This window comes from Neoarius graeffei, chromosome 12 (genome assembly GCF_027579695.1).
Source record: "Neoarius graeffei isolate fNeoGra1 chromosome 12, fNeoGra1.pri, whole genome shotgun sequence".
NCBI classification, from domain to species: Eukaryota; Metazoa; Chordata; class Actinopteri; order Siluriformes; family Ariidae; genus Neoarius; species Neoarius graeffei.
In genome coordinates this window covers 69,099,131-69,125,019 of record NC_083580.1, presented here as the reverse complement: position 1 = coordinate 69,125,019, position 25,889 = coordinate 69,099,131, and the positions used below count along the sequence as shown (strand labels likewise).

Genomic DNA, 25,889 nt, shown 5'->3' with positions numbered 1-25,889 from the left:
GCCCCGGTGCTACACCGGAGTAAAAGTTGCCGTGTGAACACCCCTATTGTCATAAATTCATCACATTTGATGCAACACCTATAATGAAAAGAGTTAATATATAGAAAAGAAATGCTAGGTTTTTTTTTTTTTTTTTTTAACTTTATTGACCTCTTGGACATTAATTTGCACAGTATCACAATTTATGTTCTCACCATAAACAGCAAACCTTAGCATATATTAAGTCCATATTTTACTGTAATACAATTCTGACACTGATTTTTAAAGTTTTTTTTTTTTTCAAATATATTATCTGATGAATGGGGTGGGTAGTTTAAATGATTAAAATGTGCAGCGGAGAGGAACTACAAAGCAAAGTGTGGGAAATATTGGACTATAAAATATACCGAGTAAGTAAAAGCATCACTGTCGTCATAACATAACATCAATCTTAGTGTTATTACAGAAATTAAATAATTTCGTATTTTGCAGAATTTACAGGAATTTCTCTCGGAGCTCATATGAATGAGAAACAACCGTTTGGCACAAAGTATAAATAAAATACAACTCGTACTAAAGGTCTACAACTTTCAGTTTTCACTTATCTTTAGATAAATTAATAAAACTTTTCAGAAGATTTAGCAAATGTACGCAGGGTTTTAACCAATTATTTAACATCTCAGTGCAGTCAATGTGGATTGTTGGCTGTTCTCTCCTTTTTCAAAGGTATGGGGTGGGGTGGTGTGGAGTGGTACAAGGTCACATTGAGGCTTCTCCTGAAAGGTCCAAAGCTCCCCCTCTGGTCAACCTACTGGATTTCATATCCTGAGTAGAGTGCTGGTAAATGAGTGGAGCACTGCTGGTACCCATGTTCTGCAGGTCCTGAATCTGAGCGTCCAGAGGAACTGGTATTAACTTTCCACTATTTCTCCAGTACAGGCTGTACTCATCTGGCTGGTCCACTCCAAATTTCATGGCACAGAGTTGTGTCAAAGCTTCTCCACTGATCCCTGCCTTCCATTGCAATGTCTTCACCAAACTGCACTCTCCATCTTGGAACAGCACCTTTACAAACCTCTGTAGGACAGAATATTTAAGTTATTCCACGAAATCAAGTTGTACATGAGCTGATGGCCAACGAGGTACATAGCACCGAGTTGTCTGTTAAGCCATATACAATGAGATTGAGTGCAATAATTGTTTTATTCTAGCCACGTTCACTGGATTTTGAGAAACGGAGCATTTTTATTTCTTGCAAATTCGATAAATAAAAACTTTATACAAAATGTCTGCCAATCATTTCCGCTTAGAACAAACCAGTGAAATGACAGCAGCATTTTTTACAAATTGCTCCTATAATAATAATTCATGAAAAATAAGATGTTTTTTCCCATCAAATACTTTAATTCCATATTTTTTTGGGGGGGTGTTTTCGAGTAGTTTTTATTTCGTCCTCGGTTGGTTCAGCAACACACTCTACCATTTTTTGTTTTTCTCTACTCACGGTATATGAACTGATAGCCTAGCCAATCAGAGTGCGCAATTGCTCATATCCAGTGAAACATGGATAGAATAATATCAGTTATTACACAGCTCTGTTGAATATTCAATTGCAACATTATACGGTCTGTTATTGCTGATAGCAGACAGTTGCTATGGACACAGACACTGGAGCACCACGTCCAATCATATCAATCCACAGAAAGAAGGCTGGTAAATTTTTTGTTTTAATAATCAAATTAACAGTGTCAGCTCATTCATGACATCCTGTGGCCAAAAAAAAAAAAGTTACTGTGTGGAAGTATCATGAATCATAATGCTGAGCAGGCTAATCTTAAGAAGGCTACAGCGTTTACGTTGCTATGGCTGTAATTCCAGCCGTAGAATTGAACGGACTGTTTTTTTTTTTTTAGCAATAAAACAATTTTTAAACCAATGTGTCCAATTATTGATTTCTTGACTGAGTAGGCGCATAATAAGTGGGATAATGTACAGCAAGCCAGTCATTATTGTGAAATAAACACCTTGAGGGTGATTCACCCTTTCATCATCCTGTTATCCTGTCATCATTATTTGCAATAATGACTGGCTTGCTGCGTGTTATCCCTTACTTGTTATCCTGTGCCTTTTATATATTATTCTACAAAAGAAGACCCAATAACTGACCTGTTTTATGTCATTCTGGCTCTTGGACTCTGTGCTACGCCGGTGGCTCCACTCCTTCAGAGATTCCTTGACTTGGTGGGTAAGGCCACTGGAAGGCACAACTTTTGGCTCACTCTGTATGTAGCTAAGGCTGGCATAAATGCTGGTCAGGTAGTATCCACCTGACAAAGTAATGGGTTCATAAAAGCCCAACATAAGAGCATGCTATAGGAAACTTTTTTTTTAATTTAATAATGCTTATTATTATACACATGGGCCACTTTTTCCATGGAATGAAAATATGTATTCTATTCCGTTCTAGCGGGTTTATTGATGGCATGCAATATTATCGCTTCTCCTCCATGTATTACGCCGGTCTCCCCAATGGAGAATGGGCGTGCAATATTGTTGTAATACTGCACGTTGTCAAGACATGACGTCACACTTCGGCGCTCATGCGAACATCTCATCTCATTATCTCTAGCCGCTTTATCCTGTTCTACAGGGTCGCAGGCAAGCTGGAGCCTATCCCAGCTGACTACAGGCGAGAGGCGGGGTACACCCTGGACAAGTCGCCAGGTCATCACAGGGCTGACACATAGACACAGACAACCATTCACATTCACACCTACAGTCAATTTAGAGTCACCAGTTAACCTAACCTGCATGTCTTTGGACTGTGGGGGAAACCGGAGCACCCGCAGGAAACCCACGCGGACACGGGGAGAACATGCAAACCCCGCACAGAAAGGCCCTTGCCGGCCACGGGGCTCGAACCCGGACCTTCTTGCTGTGAGGAGACAGTGCTAACCACTACACCACCGTGCCGCCTCATGCGAAGATCCAATGACAAAACTTTTCTGCTGTGCATGCGCAGAATCGTTTCTTTGTCAGTCGGGAAAGCGAGAAGACGAGGCTAATCCAGTACTACTGCTAGGATTAGCTATGCTATAATTAAGCACTAAATAAATAAACTGAAAACTGAAACTAAAAAGACATGCTGAACACCTGAAAGGCTACCAAAACTTCATTATATATTCTTCACACATATTTACAAGAGAAAAACATACCAACAGACATCGAAAAACTGGAAAAGAGACACGTAGGAGACGTAAAACTTCCCCGCGAGCGACTGATAGTTTGTAAACAAACATGGCCGCAAAGTTTGCGTCGTTAAAAGCAGAAGATTTTGAGAGAACTTTGGCTGCCAGGTTGCTCCATTATGCGTAGTTGTCAATTTTGATTTTTATAAGTAAATTACGCAGGGAAGAGAATAATAATCATATTTGGCTTGACTGCACTAGCATTGGCCTTCGCTAACACTACACCAATCAGAATGTAACTGGACTGCTGTGCTAACAGCACCAAGTCGCGGGTAAGCTCCTGTTGGCCTTCGCTAACGCTACTGCTGAATGCTACACCGGCTAGAAGGTAACTGGACTGCCGTGCTAACAGCACCGAGTCGCAGGTAAGCTTGCATTGGCCTTCGAGAATGCTGATATGAAGAGAGTATGTATAATAATAATAATGATATTATTGGCTGGCTTTTTTTTCATGGTCTATCAGATATATTCCATTCAGCTACTCGTCTTCGACTCATTCAATATCATGCTAGCTGAATGGAATATATCTGATAGACCACGAAAAAAAGCCAGCCAATATTATTTAAATATCTCTACCCTCTCCTGTGAGCCAAGAGGTTTCCAGAAGCTCCATCATGTACTCCACCTCTAGAGACAGCTCAGGCATGTTGCACTGCACGATCACATAGGAAAGAGCTGGAAGGAAGTCATCAGCTCCAAATTCCTGCCCTGTTTCATTAGGAGGAGGAGTATAGGTTTTAAGGAAATACAAAAATACATTTTGTAGAATTATAAAACCAAGAAGCCATGGTTTAGGGGAAGCCATGGCCTAATGGTTAGAGAAACAGCTTTAGGACCAAAAGGTTACTGGTTCAATTCCCTGGACCAGCAGGACTGGCTTAAGTGCCCTTGAGCAAGGCACCTAACCCCCAACTGCTCCGGCAAGAGTGGTGGCGTACCTTGTGTCTGATTAGCCAATGAAAAACTGGTGATGTGATTATCAGTTCGGGCATTGAACCCGACTGACTGACTGACTGACTGATAAAACCAAGAAATATACAGTACTGTGAAAAAGGCACGTGTAAAGAAATGCTGGAGACCAAAAATGGCTTAAAAATAATGAAAAATGTTTCAACATTAAAAAAAAACAAAACACTATAAACAGTAAGCCATAATAAATTAAACAAAGCCAATATTTGGTGCGAGATGACCCTTTGCTTCAAAAAAAAAATAGTCGTCTCAGGTACAATGAGTTTTATAAGGAAATGAGCTGTAGGTTTTACTGAGCATCTTGCAGAACCAGCCACAGTTCTTCTAGACCAGGGGTCTTCAATCCTATCCGCAAAGGGCCGGTGTAGCTGCAGGCTTTCATTACAGCCAAATTGGAGGCTCACTTGATTGTTGACTGGAGATGAGGGTGAAATGATTAAACAAGTGAAATCAGGTGTAGCTCCTGCTTGGTTGGAATGAAAGCCTGCAGCCACACTGGCCCTTTGTGGATAGGATTGAAGACCCCTGTTCTAGACACTTTATCACGCTTACTTCTTAATTTTGCACCAAAACCCAGTAGCCTTCGTTATGTTTTCTTTTTTAATCTGAAAAGTGCTCCCTTATGGAATATGCTGCTCAGATACAAGCTCTTTTTTTTTCTGTAACATTTAATTTTGTGCTGGAAAACGAACATTTGGCGCGCTAATCTTTTTGTATTCGGCAGTCCATTGTTACGATGATGCTGTGAAGTCGTGAAAAAAAATGCTTGGCATGCTTGTTTGTGGGCTACAAGACCCGTTTTCGAGCGCCAGTATCTTTCGCATCTTTCACACTTGAAAAATGTGGTCAATGGGGGGTTTGAGTGTCTGATTTTGTGTCTTTCCAAGTACTTTTCCTCTCTAGCCTTTTCCACCTCTTTGATGGCCCTCACAGTAACAGAACGCCAATGGCTTTCGTCCATAGCTTCACGTTCCCATGTTGAGTGACAAATGCTACTAGTCTTCATATGACGCTTCAGCACATCTTTGAAGCGAAGTTTTGAGCGACCACACTTCCTTGGTCCACAACTTAACTCACCATAGAATACCAATTTTGGTATATGCGTGTTAGGTATCCTTTCAGGGATGAGAATTTTCCGCGGATCTGCGGAATTCCGAGTTTTTCCCGCTGAAAATGTCATTTTTGTGAAACGTGTAAATCCGTTGAGAAAATTTCGGGGGGGGGGGGTCGGCGCGAGGTGAGGCTTGTGGTGGCACAAGCAGGCAGGACCGACTGACCGCCCGCCAGCATCTTTCGGCAGCGCTCATCGCAAAATTAGTTGCAGCTGTGATAACGGAAATCGTCATTGCTTTCTTCAATATTTATGCTAACGACAACTCACGACGATTTTCGGCAACGTTTTGGCGCTAGTTTCATCTCACTTCTACAATTCGCGGAGAAACAAGCTATACGTACACGGTTTTGATCACTTCTTAAGTTCTAGATATTTTGGTTAGTTTTCAAAGTTACTTTGCCAATATGGCGAAAGTTTTGGACCGCAAAAATGAGGATCGTGCCAGGGAAATCGATAAATCGAACGGGATAAAGAACTGTTTCCGATGGGCATGGCTCGACAGTAGCGTTACCGTGCAGATAGGGGCACAAACTGTGACGACGTGCCTGACGGAACATATCCGAAAAGTGGACGTGCCGGGAAAGGTTCTGTGTATTCTGTGCTCAGATATGATCAATTATGGAAACAGAGGAGCTAGAAACATCCAGGAGCACATCAAAACAAAAAAGCACAAAGGTACGTTTTACTTAAATTGTCAAAGATAGAGTCAGGAGGAATCTAATATATCGTTACGGTTACCTCCATTATCGCTCACGATATATAAAATTATATCTGTAGGGATTTGTTATCTTAAAGTCTATAAATGTTTTAAACCATCATTGAATTTGAAAACATTCATTCATATATATATATATATATATATATATATATATATATATATATACACACATGAGTGATTCCACGCTTATGGGTACTGAAATGAGGACATGAACTTATTTTTAAAAATTCACCTAAAACCATTTCTTTTTTTTACCATCAGGTCACAAAACATGTAATCTTTAATGAATGATATGTTAAAAGAGAACTTTAATTTTCTGAGATGTAATAAAAACATATTTATATGCCAAAGTCAGAACGTAACAGAAGTGTTGTGGACATATATATTCTCAATTTTAACAATGTAGAATTACTTTTTGAAACATAGGAAGGTGATGTTTTAGCAAATATAATTAATAAACATGTGTAGTAGAATAAACATACACATTCTTTCAATAAGATTAACATGGTATATAGCTAGATTGTAATTAATTTGTAACAGACGCGAGATGGACAATCGTAACAGAAGTAATGGAACAGACATCATTTTGGAACTCATAGGCTTGACTTTGGCATATAAATATGTTTTTATTACATCTCAGAAAATTAAAGTTATCTTTTAACATATCATTCATTAAAGATTACATGTTTTGTGACCTGATGGTAAAAAAAGAAATGGTTTTAGGTGAATAAGTTCATGTTCCCATTTCAGTACCCATAAGCGTGGAATCACTCATATATATATATATATATATATATATATATATATATATATATATATAAAATGTGGGAAAGTTGGCAGACATTTCAGAGTTTTTTTTTTTTTAAATGTCCCATTCTCATCCCTGATCCTTTGCACATGACCCACCCACCTGAGTTGGGACACTGTTATAATAGCTTCAACACTAACGGTTTTGGCTCGTCTGAGAACTTCCACATCAGGGATTTTATCTTGCCATTTTATATAGAGCAGTTGCCTTAGATGACATAGCTGAGTTCTTGTCAGCTTCATGATGTGTATGCGATAAAGGCTCATGCACTCTACTGAATATAACAGGCATGGAAAAACTGCAGAACTTTTGTACTGACTCGCTAATGTAGAAGTCATAAAATAGAAATCTATAACAAAGTTTGTATGGAAAACAAACAAACGGTGCCTAAGACTTTTGCACAGTACTGTATATTTTATAATGATTTACATATCTATTCTCTCCAAGGAATACATTCACAAGGTGAGTCATATTCAAGTACAGTACTTCAAGCAATCCTCACCAGTATTGGTCTTCATGGCTTTATAGATGAGCTTACAGATCTGCAGGAGCAAAACTACTTTATCAATAGGTGAATAGGCCCGTCGCATAAGAGACATCTTGTGCTTTATTTTCTCAATGCCATGAACATCAGGTACAGCCACTTGCACTCCAAAAAGCTCTCGTGGTGAAGAATCTCTGGCTCTCATCATACTTTCAGCCAGCCTCTTAAACGAGCCATCACGTTCACGCATATTATAGAGTGCAGTATCAATCTGTCCTTTCAGAGGTTTCACTACACAGCGGAACAAGGCTTTTTCCAGTGTCTGATCTGCAAAAACACATGTATAAACACACCTAGCTTATTGTCTTGAAGCCTAGAAGTAGCGTGTTACATAATTTTTTTTTGGTTTCTGTGCTGTGTACCTTTCTCATCCTCAGGCACAAGGGTCTCGATGGGCGGCTCGAGCTCTCCACATTCCAAGAGGAACACCTTCGCCTGGTTGAGAAAGCGACGCAAACCCTGCAGCAGCTCCACGGTGGTGGTCAGGCACTGTGGCTTCAATGCTTCCCTTTGTTCCCTCAAGAAGTCCTGTACCAGAGCCCCAAACGCCATACGCCTGTCATGAGAAAGGTCTTCCACCAGCCGTATGACTCTCTTTCCTGGCACGAAGAAGGACACAAAGGCTGCACTCATCTTTCGCAGGGCAGAAACAGACTGGTGGGGAGGATGTGGAGAGGGGATGATGGGGTTACTAGTGCCCCGTGTGAGGGCAGGTCTCTGGGGACTCTCTTCAGTCTCATCAAGGCTGCTAATGGAGCTGCTGCTGTCCAACTCTGTGAGGGAAGGTGCCTTTCTTTTCTCAAGTACGAGTCCGATATCTTCATCCTCGTTTTCCTCTTCACTTTCCACTGTGACTTTTCTTTGTGCCTGTACGAGTTGTAAAGCAAATGAGTAAACCATACAAATGAAACTTTGCTATGCATTGCATTTGATTAGCGAAGCTCATATTCAAAGGATTAACGTGCAGTAGTTATTTATATGCTGATTTGTGTTTATCCTAAAGTGTGATTGATTTGAGGGCAAAGTGTATTATACCTGCAGAAAGGCTTTGGGCAACTGGTAATCCTCCTCCTCAGCTGTAGGAGAGAGGGTCGGGGTGACTATTGCAGAACAAGTGTTCTTTGGGAGAGCAAGACAAGGCTGTAAATAATCTGAATCTCCCTCATCGACTTCACCATCGTTCTTATTCTCCTCGTTGGTTTGAACCACTTCAGTTTGCTGCACATTCTTTCCTTTACTCTTGGCTTTTGCAAGTAGTGGTGGAGGAGGTGGTGGGGTGACCGGTGGTGAGAGCGAACTCGTGGTTTCAGTGGAGACGCGAACCTTTATGCTGCGTTTAAAGAGATGACGCTTGCGCATGGGACCACGAATGGGATGCTCTTGGAGGAACAGTGGGTTGATGAAACATAAAGCTCCCTGTCCTGCTCCCAAATCAAGTTCAGAAGGACTTCGGGTTTGGATTGGGCAGAACTCTTGGAACAATGTTGCACCGGTGCTAGTAGATGTAGTAGAGTGTTGTGGTTGAGGATTTGGGAGTACAGGTTCTTGGACTGGTGGAGGATCACTGCGAGGCCCACGAAAGTTTAACTGGGAACTCCAGAACTCTGGATGAAACATGGCAATGGATAATTTTAATGTTCACCATAATGTTGTATAAGTATTTAAAGGATCAAGAAAATGAAGGTTTGGACCATTTCTTTTATATCTTAATCATAGTCCAACTTGAGCTTCAGTGATGAAACTAAACCTAACCTAGGTCTTACCATAACCTACATTATAATAGTGACAATCTGTATTTACTAACTGACTTTCCAGACTTTAAAGGACTTGGATGACCACAGTCTACAGTAAAACCATCCATGTACTTACCCACACCCATATGAGAGATGGATTCCAACTGTTTGTGGGATGAAGCCTTGGCTATGGCCTCTGGCATCTCCAGAGTGAAAGGAAGAACATCCCTAATGGAAAGTAAGTTAAATATATCATTGACTTGAACAATAACGGCAAAAAGAATCGAATAAGAACTGTCAGGAATTAGCTGATTAATACCGGCTGACACAGTAGAAGGCAATGAGTCTACAAAGATCTGGGAAACTGATAGATGAGGTCTCCAAAGAGAAGGCTGGGGAGTAGAGGATGACTGTTAGTGAATATCTATATTTATCACATGTAATTGTTCAAAATTGTTCTGTCCAACTGTTGTGCCTCTTGCTTATCATATTACTCACTTGAGTCCTTCTCTCGGATGACAAACTGTTTGACAAAAGATGGCACGCTATCATCCGCTAGCCTGACACACAGCATTTTCATCTGGGATGTATTGGACTTTCGCACCAGGAAAGTCTACAAAATGTGGAGTAAACATTATATTTGACAATATCCACATTCACTGGATATGAGCAGTCGCGTGCTCTGATTGGCTACTCTACTACAAGGATATCAGCTCATATACCATGAGTAAAGAAAAACAAAATGGCACAGCGTGTTGCTGAACCAACCGAGGAGGAAATAAAAACCTTACTCGAAAACAAAACCCAAAAAATACAAATTTCGCCGTTTGTTTACATTCATCATCTTTAAACATGAAAATGTGTTGAATTTTTTTTTAGACTGGTTCAAAAGGTCAAAGAAGTTTGAAAATTACATCACTGAAATGTCCAAGGAAGAATTAAATAAGTGTCTAAAGCTATTCTATGCTTCGGCACGACAGCAAGACGGCACTTTCTACAAAACAACAACAACACTAAAGTCAATTTGTGCAGCCATCGATAGGTTTTTAAGAAGTCCGCCTGAGTGGAAATGATTTTGTCTGACGTTTTGTATAAAGTTTTTATTTATCGAATTTGCAAAAAATAAAAATGCTCTGTTTCTCAAAATCCAGTGAATGTGGATAGAATAAAACAGTTATTCCACTCAATCTCATCGTACATGGCTTATAGCCAACTTGGCGGCTATCAGTTCATGTACGACTCAATTTTGTGGAATAATACAAGTATTCTTTTGTATTTTGTCCATGATTCTTAACATTTGCGTGCCTTTTATATTATTTGAAAATGAAGCCATTTTCCAGGAATTACAACCCCGATTTCAAAAAAGTTGGGACAAAGTACAAATTGTAAATAAAAACGGAATGCAGTAATTTACAAATCTCAAAAACTGAGAATGTATTCACAATAGAACATAGACAACATATCAAATGTCGAAAGTGAGACATTTTGAAATTTCATGCCAAATATTGGTTCATTTGAAATTTCATGACAGCAACACATCTCAAAAAAGTTGTGACAGGGGCAATAAGAGGCTGGAAAAGTTAAAGGTACAAAAAAGGAACAGCTGGAGGACCAAATTGCAACTCATTAGGTCAATTGGCAATAGGTCATTAACATGACTGGGTATAAAAAGAGCATCTTGGAGTGGCAGCGGGTCTCAGAAGTAAAGATGGGAAGAGGATCACCAATCCCCCTAATTCTGCGCCGACAAATAGTGGAGCAATATCAGAAAGGAGTTCGACAGTGTAAAATTGCAAAGAGTTTGAACATATCATCATCTACAGTGCATAATATCATCAAAAGATTCAGAGAATCTGGAAGAATCTCTGTGCGTAAGGGTCAAGGCCGGAAAACCATACTGGGTGCCCGTGATCTTCGGGCCCTTAGACGGCACTGCATCACATACAGGCATGCTTCTGTATTGGAAATCACAAAATGGGCTCAGGAATATTTCCAGAGAACATTATCTGTGAACACAATTCACCGTGCCATCTGCCGTTGCCAGCTAAAACTCTATAGTTCAAAGAAGAAGCCGTATCTAAACACGATCCAGAAGCGCAGACGTCTTCTCTGGGCCAAGGCTCATTTAAAATGGACTGTAGCAAAGTGGAAAACTGTTCTGTGGTCAGACGAATCAAAATTGGAAGTTCTTTATGGAAATCAGGGACGCCGTGTCATTCGGACTAAAGAGGAGAAGGACGACCCAAGTTGTTATCAGCGCTCAGTTCAGAAGCCTGCATCTCTGATGGTATGGGGTTGCATTAGTGTGTGTGTGGCATGGGCAGCTTACACATCTGGAAAGACACCATCAATGCTGAAAGGTATATCCAGGTTCTAGAGCAACATATGCTCCCATCCAGATGATGTCTCTTTCAGGGAAGACCTTGCATTTTCCAACATGACAATGCCAAACCACATCCTGCATGAATTACAGCATCATGGCTGCGTAGAAGAAGGGTCCGGGTACTGAACTGGCCAGCCTGCAGTCCAGATCTTTCACCCATAGAAAACATTTGGCGCATCATAAAACGGAAGATACGACAAAAAAAACCTAAGACAGTTGAGCAACTAGAATCCTACATTAGACAAGAATGGGTTAACATTCCTATCCCTAAACTTGAGCAACTTGCCTCCTCAGTCCCCAGACGTTTACAGACTGTTGTAAAGAGAAAAGGGGATGTCTCACAGTGGTAAACATGGCCTTGTCCCAACTTTGAGATGTGTTGTTGTCATGAAATTTAAAATCACCAAATTTTTCTCTTTAAATGATACATTTTCTCAGTTTAAACATTTGATATGTCATCTGTGTTCTATTCTGAATAAAATATGGAATTTTGAAACTTCCACATCATTGCATTCCGTTTTTACAGTATTTACAATTTGTACTTTGTCCCAACTTTTTTGGAATCGGGGTTGTACTTGAAGACTGAGTTTCTTGTTGATGCCAGAACTATGTTAGTGCAGAGCACCTTAGACTTTCTGGAGTTTGTGACAAATTTGAACTAATTTTGATTAATATGCCTTAGTATGAATACGGAGGTGATTATAGAAAATTGCGCATGCTGATTGGTCGAGAAATTCAGACTATTTCTCGATAATCACCTCGAGCGACCTTGCAAAATGGCGGCCAATTGCTTTGTCACCGTAAGTGAGGAAGAATTTCAAATTATGAAAGAAAATGCTGTTCCTAAAAGCACTAAAGATACTCCGAAGTTCAGTCTAAAAGTTTCAAAGGTAAGGTAGAAGTGTGATTTTATTTTATCGATTTCAAAACAAAATATTTTATGTGAGTCGGCATAGATAAGTGACACAAGTCTGCGCTCGCTGTTATTACATTTGCATGCTGATTTTGAAGTTTGAAATAAAAGATTTTTTAAATATTACTTTTTTTTTAATAATCACCTGTGTATTTATACTAAAATAATGATCAGCCTCAGGCTGAGTGAATATCGGCAAATAATAACCTCGACTTCATCTCAGTTATTACTCACCGATATTCACGTCACCATTAGTGAATAACTGTTAATTAGAACGTTTGGCAGTGTCAGTCTGTGAGTGGGTGTTCCTCACCCCTGGGGGTTCACGCTGTAGGATGTGAAGTGCTGTGGCTGAGTTGATAGACAACTGCAGCCATACAGGGTACGTGAGCAGCAGGCGGTCCAGCACACTGATGCTCTTTAAGGAGCCTCGTTGAGGACATATCCTCTTCTCTCCTACTGGATGGACATCTGGATAATCGTACACATGGTCGTCCTGCATCTAAAATGTATGAAACAATACCACACCTGAGCAAGTGACTCACACAAACACACTTCCTTTTTCTTGGGTAGCCCAAGTAAACATCTGAGATCTCAAGACATGCCCTTTAAGAATAATCCTCATTTCTCATTATCTCTAGCTGCTTTATCCTGTTCTACAGGGTCGCAGGCAAGCTGGAGCCTATCCCAGCTGACTACGGGCGAAAGGCGGGGTACACCCTGGACAAGTCGCCAGGTCATCACAGGGCTGACACATAGACACAGACAACCATTCACACTCACATTCACACCTACGGTCAATTTAGAGTCACCAGTGAACCTAACCTGCATGTCTTTGGACTGTGGGGGAAACCGGAGCACCCGGAGGAAACCCACGCGGACATGGGGAGAACATGCAAACTCCACACAGAAAGGCCCTCGCCGGCCCCGGGGCTCAAACCCAGACCTTCTTGCTGTGAGGCGACAGCGCTAACCACTACACCACCGTGCCGCCCTAAGAATAATCCTATATGGTTAATTTTTATATAGTAATGAAGTTCGATGAAATTTCAGACAAGTGTTTTGGCTTATTACGTGAGAATTCGACAAAAGGCTTCTTATTACAGATGCAGTTTATGTGTCTTATCTCATTATCTCTAGCCGCTTTATCCTTCTACAGGGTTGCAGGCAAGCTGGAGCCTATCCCAGCTGACCACGGGCGAAAGGCGGGGCACACCCTGGACAAGTCGCCAGGTCATCACAGGGCTGACACATAGACACAGACAACCATTCACACTCACATTCACACCTACGCTCAATTTAGAGTCACCAGTTAACCTAACCTGCATGTCTTTGGACTGTGGGGGAAACCGGAGCACCCGGAGGAAACCCACGCGGACACGGGGAGAACATGCAAACTCCACACAGAAAGGCCCTCGCCGGCCCCGGGGCTCGAACCCAGGACCTTCTTGCTGTGAGGCGACAGCGCTAACCACTACACCACCGTGCCGCCCCCAGTTTATGTGTAAACAACATATTACCTTTAAATACAAAGAAATAACAATTCTGTCATTTGAATGTATGGAAAGGGTGCAATGTTCGATTTAAATACTGAACAGTTTTTGCCTGAAGTCCAGGAATGCTTAGTTATTTTTACCACTTTCATGAAACAAAAGAATGAATTTGACTACACTTCACACCCCACCCCAGGCACCTATTAGCGTAACTTTGATCGATTGAATGTGTAATGATATCAAGTCCAAGGAGAAATACTTTTCATTTACTTCAGAATTGGTCGTTTCTAATCTTTTAAACAATAGCTTTATTCGCACTGCTAATTCTACATGGTGTACACAGTGGAGCACAATACCATAATCAATTTCAAAGTGATAAAATATTTAACTCAGATGAAATTGCTAATTTTCAACCTTTACAAACAAACATCTCTCATTCTGTGATGTTAAAATATCAATGTTCTAATAATATGGTAGTGCTTTTTGAAGAGCGCTTATTTTAGTAGGCATGATTCATATGTACTGGGGCAGCAGATATGAAACAGAACTTTTTAAAAATATATATTTATGTAACAACCATCTTCTGTCCTAATATGAACAGTTTAAACATTTTATTAATTAAATATTCAGCTGCAATGATTGCCGAAGCTATAACGAACAACTGAACTGTTCTGACCCTCTGAGCTCCCCTTTCAGTAAATACTCAACACTTCTTCATTTTAATTTCCAGTCATCTCATCAGGATTGTGTAACTTTTTCCATTAATGGTTATTTTCTACACAAACATGTGCCTTATTTCTCCTGCTGACCTCCTGTTATTACTGGATTTTGGAAACTTCCCCCTGGGGCTCATTCCTCCTCCTGGTCATGTGAGTGCTGTTTGTCATGACCTGACTAATTTCCCAACATTTCCGTGTTGAGCTTCTTTGACTGAACCTATCTATTCGGAGCCTTAACATCTTTAATACCATCATAAAACTATGAAATATCATTTACAAAATGCCCAAACCCTAAATTTGAAATAATTAAAGAAGAATCTGCAATAATGTAAACTTAACAGGCCTTCATGACCTTCTGCTGCAAATGTTACCCACTGCAGAGTGCTATAACTATTAATGTTTGACAGGGCCAATGAAATGGCCCTGTTCTGCAGCTGTAGTCGTCCATATTGTGTTGGGAATCGCTTGGCTGGGTGGAGGGAGGCGACATCCATCATTGCTTTGAGATGTTGGGTGTCTTTTAATTAATAAAATAGAGAAAAACCATTGAATTATAAAGTGTGTCCAAACGTTGATGCTGACACCTTTCTGTTTTGGCCAGCATTGGCTTTTTTGGCGGTTTGTGCTGCAGTGGCTCTTCTGTAGGATTGGACCGTGTGGGCTGGCCTTCGTGCCCCATGCAAATCAATGGGCCTTCGGCGGCCATGGCCCAGTTGGCGGTTTGAAGGTTGTCCTTCCTTGGACCGCCTTTGGTGGGTGCTGGCCGCTGCATGCCAGGGGCACGCCGCGGGATGTGCCGTTTTGGAAGTGCTCAGACCCAGTCGTCTAGCCATCGCTTGGCCCTTGTCGAGGTTGCTCAGGTCCTTGCGTTTGCTCATTTTTCCTGCTTCCAGCACATCGGTTTTGGGAACTGGCTGTTCTGTTGTTGCCTAATGTGTCCCACCCCTTGACAGGTGCCACTGTAACAACATGGTCAGTGTGGTTCGCTTCACCGGTCGGCGGTCATGGTGTTGTGGCTGATCGGTGTGTGAGAGATATATAATATATGGCTGAGAATCAGGAGTGAAGCTGCTCTCTGATCTACACACTGTAATAAACTGGAGACACTACAGGACACTGGATCTGTGAGGCGGCAACTACACACTTATGTCAGCTCATTAATTAGAGGACAGGTTTTTTTCTTGGTCCACCTATACAATGTGTGGAATATAGTGCACAATGTGTTACGGAATATAGTATAGAGTGTGTTATAGAACATAGTGTAGGATATATTATAGAATATAGTATAAAATGTGTTGTGAAAAATATTTGGGTAGTCTGTTATTGAAAATAGTGTAGAATGTGTTCCAGAATATAGTGTAATGCATATGGAATATATTATAAAGAGTGTTATAGAACATGGTGGAAGATGTGTTATGGAATATAGTGTAGAATGTTTTACAGAATATAGTGTAGAATCTATATTAGGGCAGTGGATATGTGCCGTCCTTGACCGCCATGCAATGGAGTAGTATGGTGTCTCCTTCCCTCCACTAGCCTGGGATGGTGCCTTGCATAAGCATTAGTAACCTCTCGCTCCCCCTGGTCAAGGTTACAACCGAAGACTGGACTCAGCAGACTGTGTGGAGGAGACCACCACCTGGTGGTTCAATGGGCAGGAAGGCAGACCAGCAAAGCGTCTGTGGAGCGTGATCAAGGCACAGTGCAACATGTAGAACACTGTTGGCCATCCACTGCATCCTGATCTCCTTCCCTCCACTAGTCTGGGATGGTGCCTTGCACAAGCACTAGTAACCCCTCGCTCCCCCTGGTCAAGGTTACAACTGAAGACTGGACTCAGCAGGCTGCACGGAGGAGACCATCACCTGGTGGTTCAACGGGCAGGAAGGCAGACCCAGCAAAGCGTCTGTGGAGCGTGATCAAGGCACAGTGCAACACGTAGAACACTGTTGGCCATTCACTGCATTCTTACCTAGCTCCAGCCATCTTGAGTCTGTCTTGCCCCTGGACCCAGTTAGTTCGGGATGAGAGAGTGAGGCTGACAGCTGTGCAACTCTCCCTCACTCTAATCCCAGTCATGCACAAGTCATGATTTCAAATTCAAGCCCTATGGCGATGGGCAAGTGGCGAAGCAGTAGCTGCGGAAATACTGGAAGCTGTAGTCACAAACCTGCACAAAGGCAGCCCAGGGCATAGGGTCACTCTCTGCTGGAGCAAAACAGCAGCAAAGTTCAGCAGCCCCCTGGGTATCTGAGCAGCCCTGTTCAGGATTCGCTCTGCTCACCTCCATGTAGGAAGGGGCTAGAAAAGGTGCCCCAAACATAGCCTGCTTCACCTCACTCTGGCCAGCACACCGTGGCTGGTGGGGATCTCGCTCAGCGGTCGAAATACAACAAAAAGATAGTGAAGGTACTCAACCTTGGCATGTGGAATGTCGACAAGTGGGTATAACTTCGGAGCCTGGATTGGCTTCATCGGTCACCTCCGGACTCACAACCGCCACCCACCAACTTGAAGTCATGGTCATCTTCAACCCCAAAGGATGAACATCATCATAACTATTAAAGTTTTATGACTAGGTTTTAGAATTTCTGTCAAACTAAACCTTTGGTTCCTCCATTGTGGAACGCGAATAAGGTCTATCTTATGATGCAAAACTACACAAGACTTTTGCATTAATACAGGGTATCCAAGAAGTCAAAGATTTCACATTTATTTAGAGAAATAATTATTAGCAATGTGCTGTATGCACGCTGATCTGACACTGATAATCGCTGTTCTTCACATTTCTAATCATTAAAGGTGCTGACTGCAGTTATCTGAAATTTTCACATTTTTTTCTTATTGCGCATGGCATTTTCCTATGTCTCGCAAGAACATGTAGATGAGATGTAGATGAGATGTGATCATTTTGAAGTACTGAGGGTTGCTTTTCTCTGTTTTTGGGACCCTTTTCCTACCTCTTGAGGTAAACAGTATGGCCCTACGGAAACAGCCGAGCGTGAGGAGTTTTAATTAATTAGCATAATTATGGAACTGTATCACACCAAGATGGCGATGTGCAGACAACATCATGACTTTGCATCGACCTTGGAGAGTTTTGAGTCGCAGGGATGTAAGTTGTGGTTGACATTCGCGAATAGATCCGTGAAACAAAAGACGAATATATCTTTTCTCTGTTACTGCTTTTGTGTTACTGTTTCTTTCTCTGTAAGATAAAACATTCGGTATATAACTCCATACTCACTACCATGGAGTCGAGCCCATGCATACTAAGGCTAAGATAGCTAAGTACTAGCTAGAATGATTTAGTTATCTGTCCAGAAAAATGACATGTCATCTAACTTTGCTCTATCTTGCAGTTGCACTCACGAGGCAGGCTTTCCTTTTCTTTTCTGCTGGCTTTTAGTTGGTGGGCGAGCCGAGTCCGCCATGTTTGCCCATGCCGACTTGTTTTGGTTAAAAGTAGGTCAAACACACCTCACGGTGGTCATGTGACATTGTTGCTCACTTGCTTTGGCGATCTCTGGAATCGTAAAACGCGAGACGCTTTTTATCTCGGCAAAACATTTACACACAGGATACACTGTGTGTGTGTGTGTGCAGCAAAACATCTCGAAACTCCAACAGGAATAGAAATAGAACATTTTGCCCAGAACTCAACTTTGCAGTCAGAACCTTTAACTAAATCTGAAATCAAAATATGAATTGTGCAATAAAATGAATCAGTATTTGAAACTATTACAATACAAAATAAAATACTGATCAACTTGTCGTGTCTACTGATAGTTTTTGTAGTTCTATGACACTTTCCATTCATCCATCCATCCATTTTCTACAGCGCTTATCCGTCAGGGTCGGGAGGAAGCTGGAGCCGATCCCAGCTGATTTTGGGCAAGATGTGGGGTTGACAGGTTGCCAGTCTATCACAGGGCTAACTAACACACAGTGCGTTTACATGCACATCCAAATCGAGCTACTGTCGGTAATCGAGCTAAGGGTCCCAGCAGGGGTGCCAGAGAAATCCAATCCTACATGCACACAAGGAAATCGAGCTATTGTGTGAGGTACATTGTGCACCCGAGCCACAGGTGGCGCTACACGCCCCATCGTGTTGGTACACTTCCGGTTGTCGTCATGAAGAAGAGCTATTCAAGAGTAAAAGCAAAGTTATCAGTTCCGTGTTCACAAGTTTTTGATATTTTATATGAAAAAAACTTCAGATATTGTTTTAACAATAATAAGAAGCAGTTCCTCCTTGTTCCTCCTGACCTCTTCTGTTGCTCGCTACTATTACTGTTGTCATGCCGACCGAGGCTGTTGTGTTTCCCGCTTGTGGTCTCGTCACTCATCACTTCCGGAAGGGGCAGTGCTGAAGTGAGTAGCTCGACTCCGTAGCTCGATAGAGTTTACATGCACTAAGTAGCTCGGCTACAATCGCATAATCTAGGTCGCGTAGCTCGATTACGAGAAATCCAGTTTGGTTCGATTTCAGCCGAGCTAAGGTGTTTCCATGGCATTTAGAACTTCGATTTCAGTCGAGCTACGGCAGAAATTCTATTTTCTCTATGTGCATGTAAACGCACTGACAGAGACAGCCAACCATTCACACTCTCATTCACATCTATGGACAATTTAGAGTAGCTAGTTGACCTAATCGGCATGTCTTTGGAATGGGAGAGGAAACCCATGCAGGCACAGGGAGAACATGCAAACTCCACACAAAAAGGCCCCAGTAGGCTGTGAGGTTCAAACCCAGAACCTTCTTGCTGTGGGGCGACAGTAAGAAGTTTCTAGTATTAAAGTTTGGGTACCCCTGGCATAAGCTGCTTATGAGTAGGATGGTGAAGAATACTCTTTTTTAGCAGCAGATGGCTGCTATAGCAACACTGGCCCACACATCCTACAGGGCTTTCCCACCCACTGACACACACTAATCTGGAAAAAAAAAAACAACTTTCAAACTCACTTTAAACTAATACCATTTATAGCTCACTGAATTTTACAAAGGTCATTTGAAGAGCGATAGGAGAAAATGAGATGTCTATCTATTTATCGCTAACCATCCCTGGTGAAAAACCTCACAGGATCTTTAAGGATCCATGAGGATTGTCAAAGACCTGCCAAAGATCCTTAAAGGATCTTAGAAAGATCTTCATATGCAAAATTATTTGCAAAGATCCTCAAAGATTTGACAAAGATCTTTTAAGGATCCGACAAACATCCTCATAATGATCCCCCCAAAGATCTTAGCAAGGATCCTGCAAGATCCTCAAGGATTCAACAAGAATCTTTCAAAGAGTTTAGAAGGATCCTTCTAAGGATCTTGTTAAGATCTTTGCTAGGATCTTTGAGGATGTGATAAGGATCTTTGTCAAGGTCTTCGCAAGATCTTTGCAAGGATCCTGCAAGATCCTCAAGGACTCAACAAGGATCTTTCAAAGATCTTAGAAGGATCCTTCTAAGGACCTTGTTAAGATTGTTGAAGATCTTGAAAATAACTTTGTAGATCCTTGAAGATCTTGGCAAAAAAAATTGAAGATTCTTGAAGATCTTTTGAGGATCTTTGTTGAGCTCTTCAACGGGATCCTTAAAGACCCTCATAAAGAACTTTACACGTCCTTGAAGATATTTGAAAGATTTTCACCAGGGATGTTATGCATTATAAAGGTTTTATACCAACTTTATGGTGTAATTTATGTTCTTCTATAATTTACACATATTTTTTATTTTACTGCATTCTAATTCGATATACAATTCTATAGTTCAGACTTTTCCTAGAGACACAGATTTTAAAAAGATTTTAGAATTGGCTGTAAGCTTGAAGAAAACCTTCAGCAATCGTTTAATGTGAAAAGTTAACAGAGTTCTTGTTTAGGCATGGGTGGAACATAGCTCTACTTATAGGGTGTGCAAATGAGCCTAGCAAGTCTAGGCTTGGTGGGGTGGAAGCCTATAAGTATGTGCTTTGGAGGTGTTTGTGGTAATTTTGCATAACAACTATGAGTCTGGAAGTGGTATCATAGAAGCAGTTAAAACACTGCACTGGTAATTCACTCCAGGCTTTGGTTTGGGTTATATACACTGTCAGGAAAGAAAGGGTATTCATTTGGCCTTTCCTTATTGCTGGTGTGGTCCCTTGTCTTTGGTACCTTTAACAGATTTAAGGTAGGTGATTGGACCATAATTGCCTTTTAGAGGAAAGCTTTAGGTACACTGTACATACTAGAAAGGTATACAGGAGGGTGTATGCTTGAGGGTACCACCCCAGCAACAAGTTCCCTTTTTGTCATTTCTAGAATAAAAACATCCTTCCATCCATTATCTATACCGCTTATCCTTTAGGGTCGCCAGGGAAGCTGGAACCAATCTCAGCTGACTTCGAGTGAGAGGTGGGGTACACCCTGGGCAGGTCACCAATCTATTGTAGGGCTAACACAGAGATGAACTACTATTCAAGACAAGAAGCCTTTATTTATCACACGTACACTTAAGCACAGTGAAATTCCTCCTCTGCATTTAAGAGCGGCACGGTTCTTCACAGCATGAAGGTTCCGGGTTCGAATCCAGCCAGCGAGGGCCTTTCAGTGTGGAGTTTGCATGTTCTCCCTGTGTCTGCATGGGTTTCCCCCACAGTCCAAAGACATGCAGTTAGGTTGACGTGGGGTGGCCTTGGGCTGAAGTGCCCTTGAGCAAGGTACCTGACCCCTGACTGCTCCCCGGGCGCTCTAGTGTGGCTGCCCACTGCTCTGGGTGTGTATGTGTGTGTTCACTGCTTCAGATGGGTTAAATGCAGAGGATGAATTTCACTGTGCTTGAAGTGTGCATGTGACAAAGGTTGTTTCTTCTTCGAACCCATCTGAAGCAGTGAACATACACATGCACACACCCATACCCAGAGCATACCAAGGGCACTTCAGCCCAACCTCAGGCCATGGCTGCCCCATGGTAACCTAACTGCATGTCTTTCGACTGTGGAGGAAACCGGAGCACCCTGAGAAAACTGACACAGACACGGGCAGAACATATTCACACTCATGTTCATCACTACATACCAAGAAACATCTCATCTCATCTCAAGCCGCTTTATCCTTCTACAGGGTCGCAGGCAAGCTGGAGCCTATTCCAGCTGACTACGGGCGAAAGGCGGGGTACACCCTGGACAAGTCGCCAGGTCATCACAGGGCTGACACATAGACACAGACAACCATTCACACCTACGGTCAATTAGTGTCACCAGTTAACCTAACCTGCATGTCTTTGGACTGTGGGGGAAACCGGAGCACCCGGAGGAAACCCACGCGGACACGGGGAGAACATGCAAACTCCACACAGAAAGGCCCTCGCCGGCCCCGGGGCTCGAACCCAGGACCTTCTTGCTGTGAGGCGACAGCGCTAACCACTACACCACCGTGCCGCCCACCAAGAAACATGTCCAGAAAATGTAAACTAATAGTACGGAGACCCTAAAGTCCTGAAAGGTGATGGTTTTTTTTTTTTTTTTTTAAATCTTGTACTCACAAATTATCTTGTGTGCACAAGTTATTTCAATCGCTTGTGTATATAAGATAAATACCCTGTTCCTACAAGATTTTTTTTTTTTTAAGGAATTTTCAAACTGGAAAGTGAAAACAGTGCTGTAAGATCAGATGACTATGAAATGAATCGTCAACACACACATTTTATTTTGAGGACAAGTCATCCTAACAGTTGTGTGTGTAGTAGTGAACAGGCTATGCTTTATAAAGCAGTGAGATCCGGGTGTGTGAAGAAGGAAGGGCTCAGATCAGATCTCTCAGCTGTCTGTTCTTCCCCGAGGGAGAGAGAAAGTTTATCCAGGAAGAACTCCATACTCAAAATCAACAACAGTCCATTAAATCCGACCCAGTAAACCCACTAAAACACACAGATCTGTAGCTGGGAAAAGAGTCCACACACTCACCTTTCCGCCTCCGGGATCTCTTACACTTACAGGAGCTGAAACACGACTCCGAGCCCCAAAGCTGTCAGATCCATGAAATGTGCTGAAATCCAGCAAGATGTGAAAACCCAGTGAATTCCTGCTGGCTGATCGGCAGGTTAGTTCCTCTTCCACGTGTGTGAGAAGACGTCGCCCAGCTTCTTTCCCCCCAGTGTGTGAAACTGTGATTCAGGCATTATTCACACTCCGGCTTCCTCTGCGTGTTTTCCACTCTGATCTTTGTGAATGGGAAAACCAAAAGTTCCTTTGCTTTGCTAAAGTTATTTGCGCATGCGCCTGGTTTAACCTAGACGGTCGCCTACACCTTGTGGGCATGATAGTGATCTGGACACACTAATGCTTCCTGAATCACTTTACTACTACTACTACTACTCCTACTCCTACTACTTACTACTACTACTCCTACTACTATTATCCATCCATCCATCCATCCATCCATCCATCCATCCATCCATCCATTATCTGTAGCTGCTTTATCCTGTATTATTATTATTATTATTATTATTATTATCTGCTAAAAATGAATCATGCAGTCTAAACTGTCACGCTCATCAACACCAAACCTGACAGGCAGATGCGGATCTCAGTCACTACTCAGCTAAATGAAATGACCAAATTGCGCCTAATGGTGGCGCTAGAGCGCAAGGATTTACAATTTGGCCCAAATCTTGAGAACTATAAATCCTACAAACAAAATTCTGTCCCCTATTCCCTTAGTTCTCCACATGATTCTTCCTCTCCTTCCTCCTCCTCCTCCTCCTCCTCCTCATTATTATTACTAATTATTAATTATTTATAATAGATAATGTGTATTTGTAATGTTCAATAATGTAAATTACCATCAACAACAACATTATTATTTCTTAATATAAAGACATGTATGGGCGGCACGGTGGTGTAGTGGTTAGCGCTGTCGCCTCACAGCAAGAAGGTCCTGGGTTCGAGCCCCGGGGCCGGCGAGGGCCTTTCTGTGTGGAGTTTGCATGTTCTCCCCGTGTCCGCGTGGGTTTCCTCCGGGTGCTCCGGTTTCCCCCACAGTCCAAAGACATGCAGGTTAGGTTAACTGGTGACTCTAAATTGAGCGTAGGTGTGAATGTGAGTGTGAATGGTTGTCTGTGTCTATGTGTCAGCCCTGTGATGACCTGGCGACTTGTCCAGGGTGTACCCTGCCTTTCGCCCGTAGTCAGCTGGGATAGGCTCCAGCTTGCCTGCGACCCTGTAGAAGGATAAAGCGGCTAGAGATAATGAGATGAGATGAAGACATGTATCTTGAGTTAGACATTAAACAGCTAAAACAATAAAATATAGATGAAACGCAAAAAAATTTTTTAGAAAAATACTCAAAATATCTTGTTTACAATTTATACTTTGAGTATTTGCATAAGAATTCTAAAATCTACTGGAATTTAAATTATTATTGTTAATAATTATATATTTTATTAAAGATTATATAATTATCTATATTCTATTAATAATTATATATTCTATCATATTTCTCTTGTATCTGTCTTTATTCTGTTATATTTTAGTCTATTCTTTTTTTTTTTTAAACTTGGCCTACAGGGCGGCACGGTGGTGTAGTGGTTAGCGCTGTCGCCTCACAGCAAGAAGGTCCGGGTTCGAGCCCCGTGGCCGGCGAGGGCCTTTCTGTGCGGAGTTTGCATGTTGTCCGCGTGGGTTTCCTCCGGGTGCTCCGGTTTCCCCCACAGTCCAAAGACATGCAGGTTAGGTTAACTGGTGACTCTAAATTGACCGTAGGTGTGAATGTGAGTGTGAATGGTTGTCTGTGTCTACGGTTCAGCTGGGGTAGGCTCCAGCTTGCCTGCGACCCTGTAGAACAGGATAAAGTGGCTAGAGATAATGAGATGATATATATATATATATAAGTGAGCTACAGTTCTGTGGGTGGAAATGGTAATGGGAAAACAGCCAGACTGGTTTGAGCTGCCAGGAAGGCTTATATAATCACTCTTTACAACCATGGTGAGCAGAAAAGTATCTCAACATGCTCCAAATGTTGAACCTTTCAGTGGCTGGGCTATAACAGCAGAAGACCACATCAGATTCCACTCCTGTCAGCTACGGACAAGAATTTGATGTTATCATGGGCACAGACTCACCCAAAGTGGACAGTTTTTGGAAAGTAGAAAAAGCCTTTTTCCAGTCTTCAACGATTCAGTTTCGGGGGTATTTCTGTATACAAATAGTCATCTTGTCAATTTTCACTTCATCTTGACTGGCTGACTCAAAGCCAGTGAGGTAACATGCATGCGCAGCATGTGAGCATTTCTTTAAAATAAAAAATCACATTAAAATGCCCTCTATACTGCAGATGTGCAATATTTTATGATTATCACTCTCTTCTGTTGTTGTGTGAAGTGATATTGAAACAAATGATTTAAAATGAGAAATGTAGAGGAGAAAGTAGGAGAGTGAGAGAATACCGTAATTCTTCACTGGTAAAACGTACGGCTGTACATTGCCATAAAACTCAGATTATGCACTTTTTAGCTACACAAAATTAACATTTCATAGTCATTACAGTTAGGATTTTACAAGACTTTCAAAATAAGAGGAGAATGAGCCTGAGTTTGTGAAATGCCTTGAGGGGCCAAAACAAGCAGGCTCCTACGACTAGTTAGAAAGCTAATACTACTAGTCTTTCTGATGCCAAGGCTGAATCATCATAAGTACTATTAAATATAATATTGAGAAAATGTCATAAGGATTCAATTACATTGTAGTTATTATTTTAACTAAACATTAGCTATGCAACGCCATGACAGTCAGGGCCGGAACTTTATACACTGTTGTTACTTGTTTCAACCCGGACTTGTATGAGGCGCAACATCCGCCAACCGGAAGTCGGATATGAAGCATTCCGTGCGGAGTTAGGTAAGATGGTAGCTAATTAACTAGCACGCTTCTGTGGTGTTTGTGATGTCTTTTGTTATTTCGGTTGGATATTTTTTGGATTATTCTTCATCTTGGGCGACGTTTTATAATTAGAGTTAATAGAGTAGATGCGGTTATGTCGGATTGGTGGCCTTTTTATATAACGTTTCCTTCGTAGAAATGCTAGCTACAGATTGCTAATAAACCACAGCGCGTCGAGCGGTCTTACATTGTTAAAAAAAAAAGTAGTTGTAGTTTAAAGCCATATGATTCTCGTTATTGTATGTTTTAATGTAGTGTTGTAATTTAGTTAAACTAAACTTCAGTAAACAAGTTTTTTTTTTTTTGCGAATTACCAGAAAAAGATAACGAAGCTAGTTAACCTGAAGCTA

At 41.7% G+C, this 25,889-nt stretch overlaps 2 protein-coding genes across 2 annotated transcripts in view; one reads left to right on the top strand and one right to left on the bottom strand.

Moving 5' to 3' along the window:
• dpp3 (dipeptidyl-peptidase 3) overlaps positions 1 to 8,290 on the top strand; it is a 34,582-nt gene extending 26,292 nt beyond the window's left edge. The window contains exon 19 of the mRNA XM_060936317.1: positions 7,758 to 8,290. The gene's annotated coding sequence lies outside the window, so the exon portion shown is untranslated. The remainder of the gene's footprint in view (positions 1 to 7,757) is intronic.
• On the bottom strand, positions 154 to 22,949 carry rin1a (Ras and Rab interactor 1a). The gene is made up of 11 exons (XM_060936312.1): positions 22,564 to 22,949; positions 12,723 to 12,911; positions 9,612 to 9,726; positions 9,433 to 9,505; positions 9,250 to 9,341; positions 8,416 to 8,984; positions 7,743 to 8,247; positions 7,339 to 7,647; positions 3,804 to 3,935; positions 2,146 to 2,306; positions 154 to 1,056 (listed from the first exon to the last, which is right to left on the bottom strand). The coding sequence occupies exons 2-11, from the start codon at positions 12,909 to 12,911 to the stop codon at positions 739 to 741; spliced, it is 2,463 nt and encodes an 820-aa protein (XP_060792295.1). The 5' UTR covers positions 22,564 to 22,949; the 3' UTR covers positions 154 to 738.
• Positions 22,950 to 25,889: the final 2,940 nt, after the last annotated feature.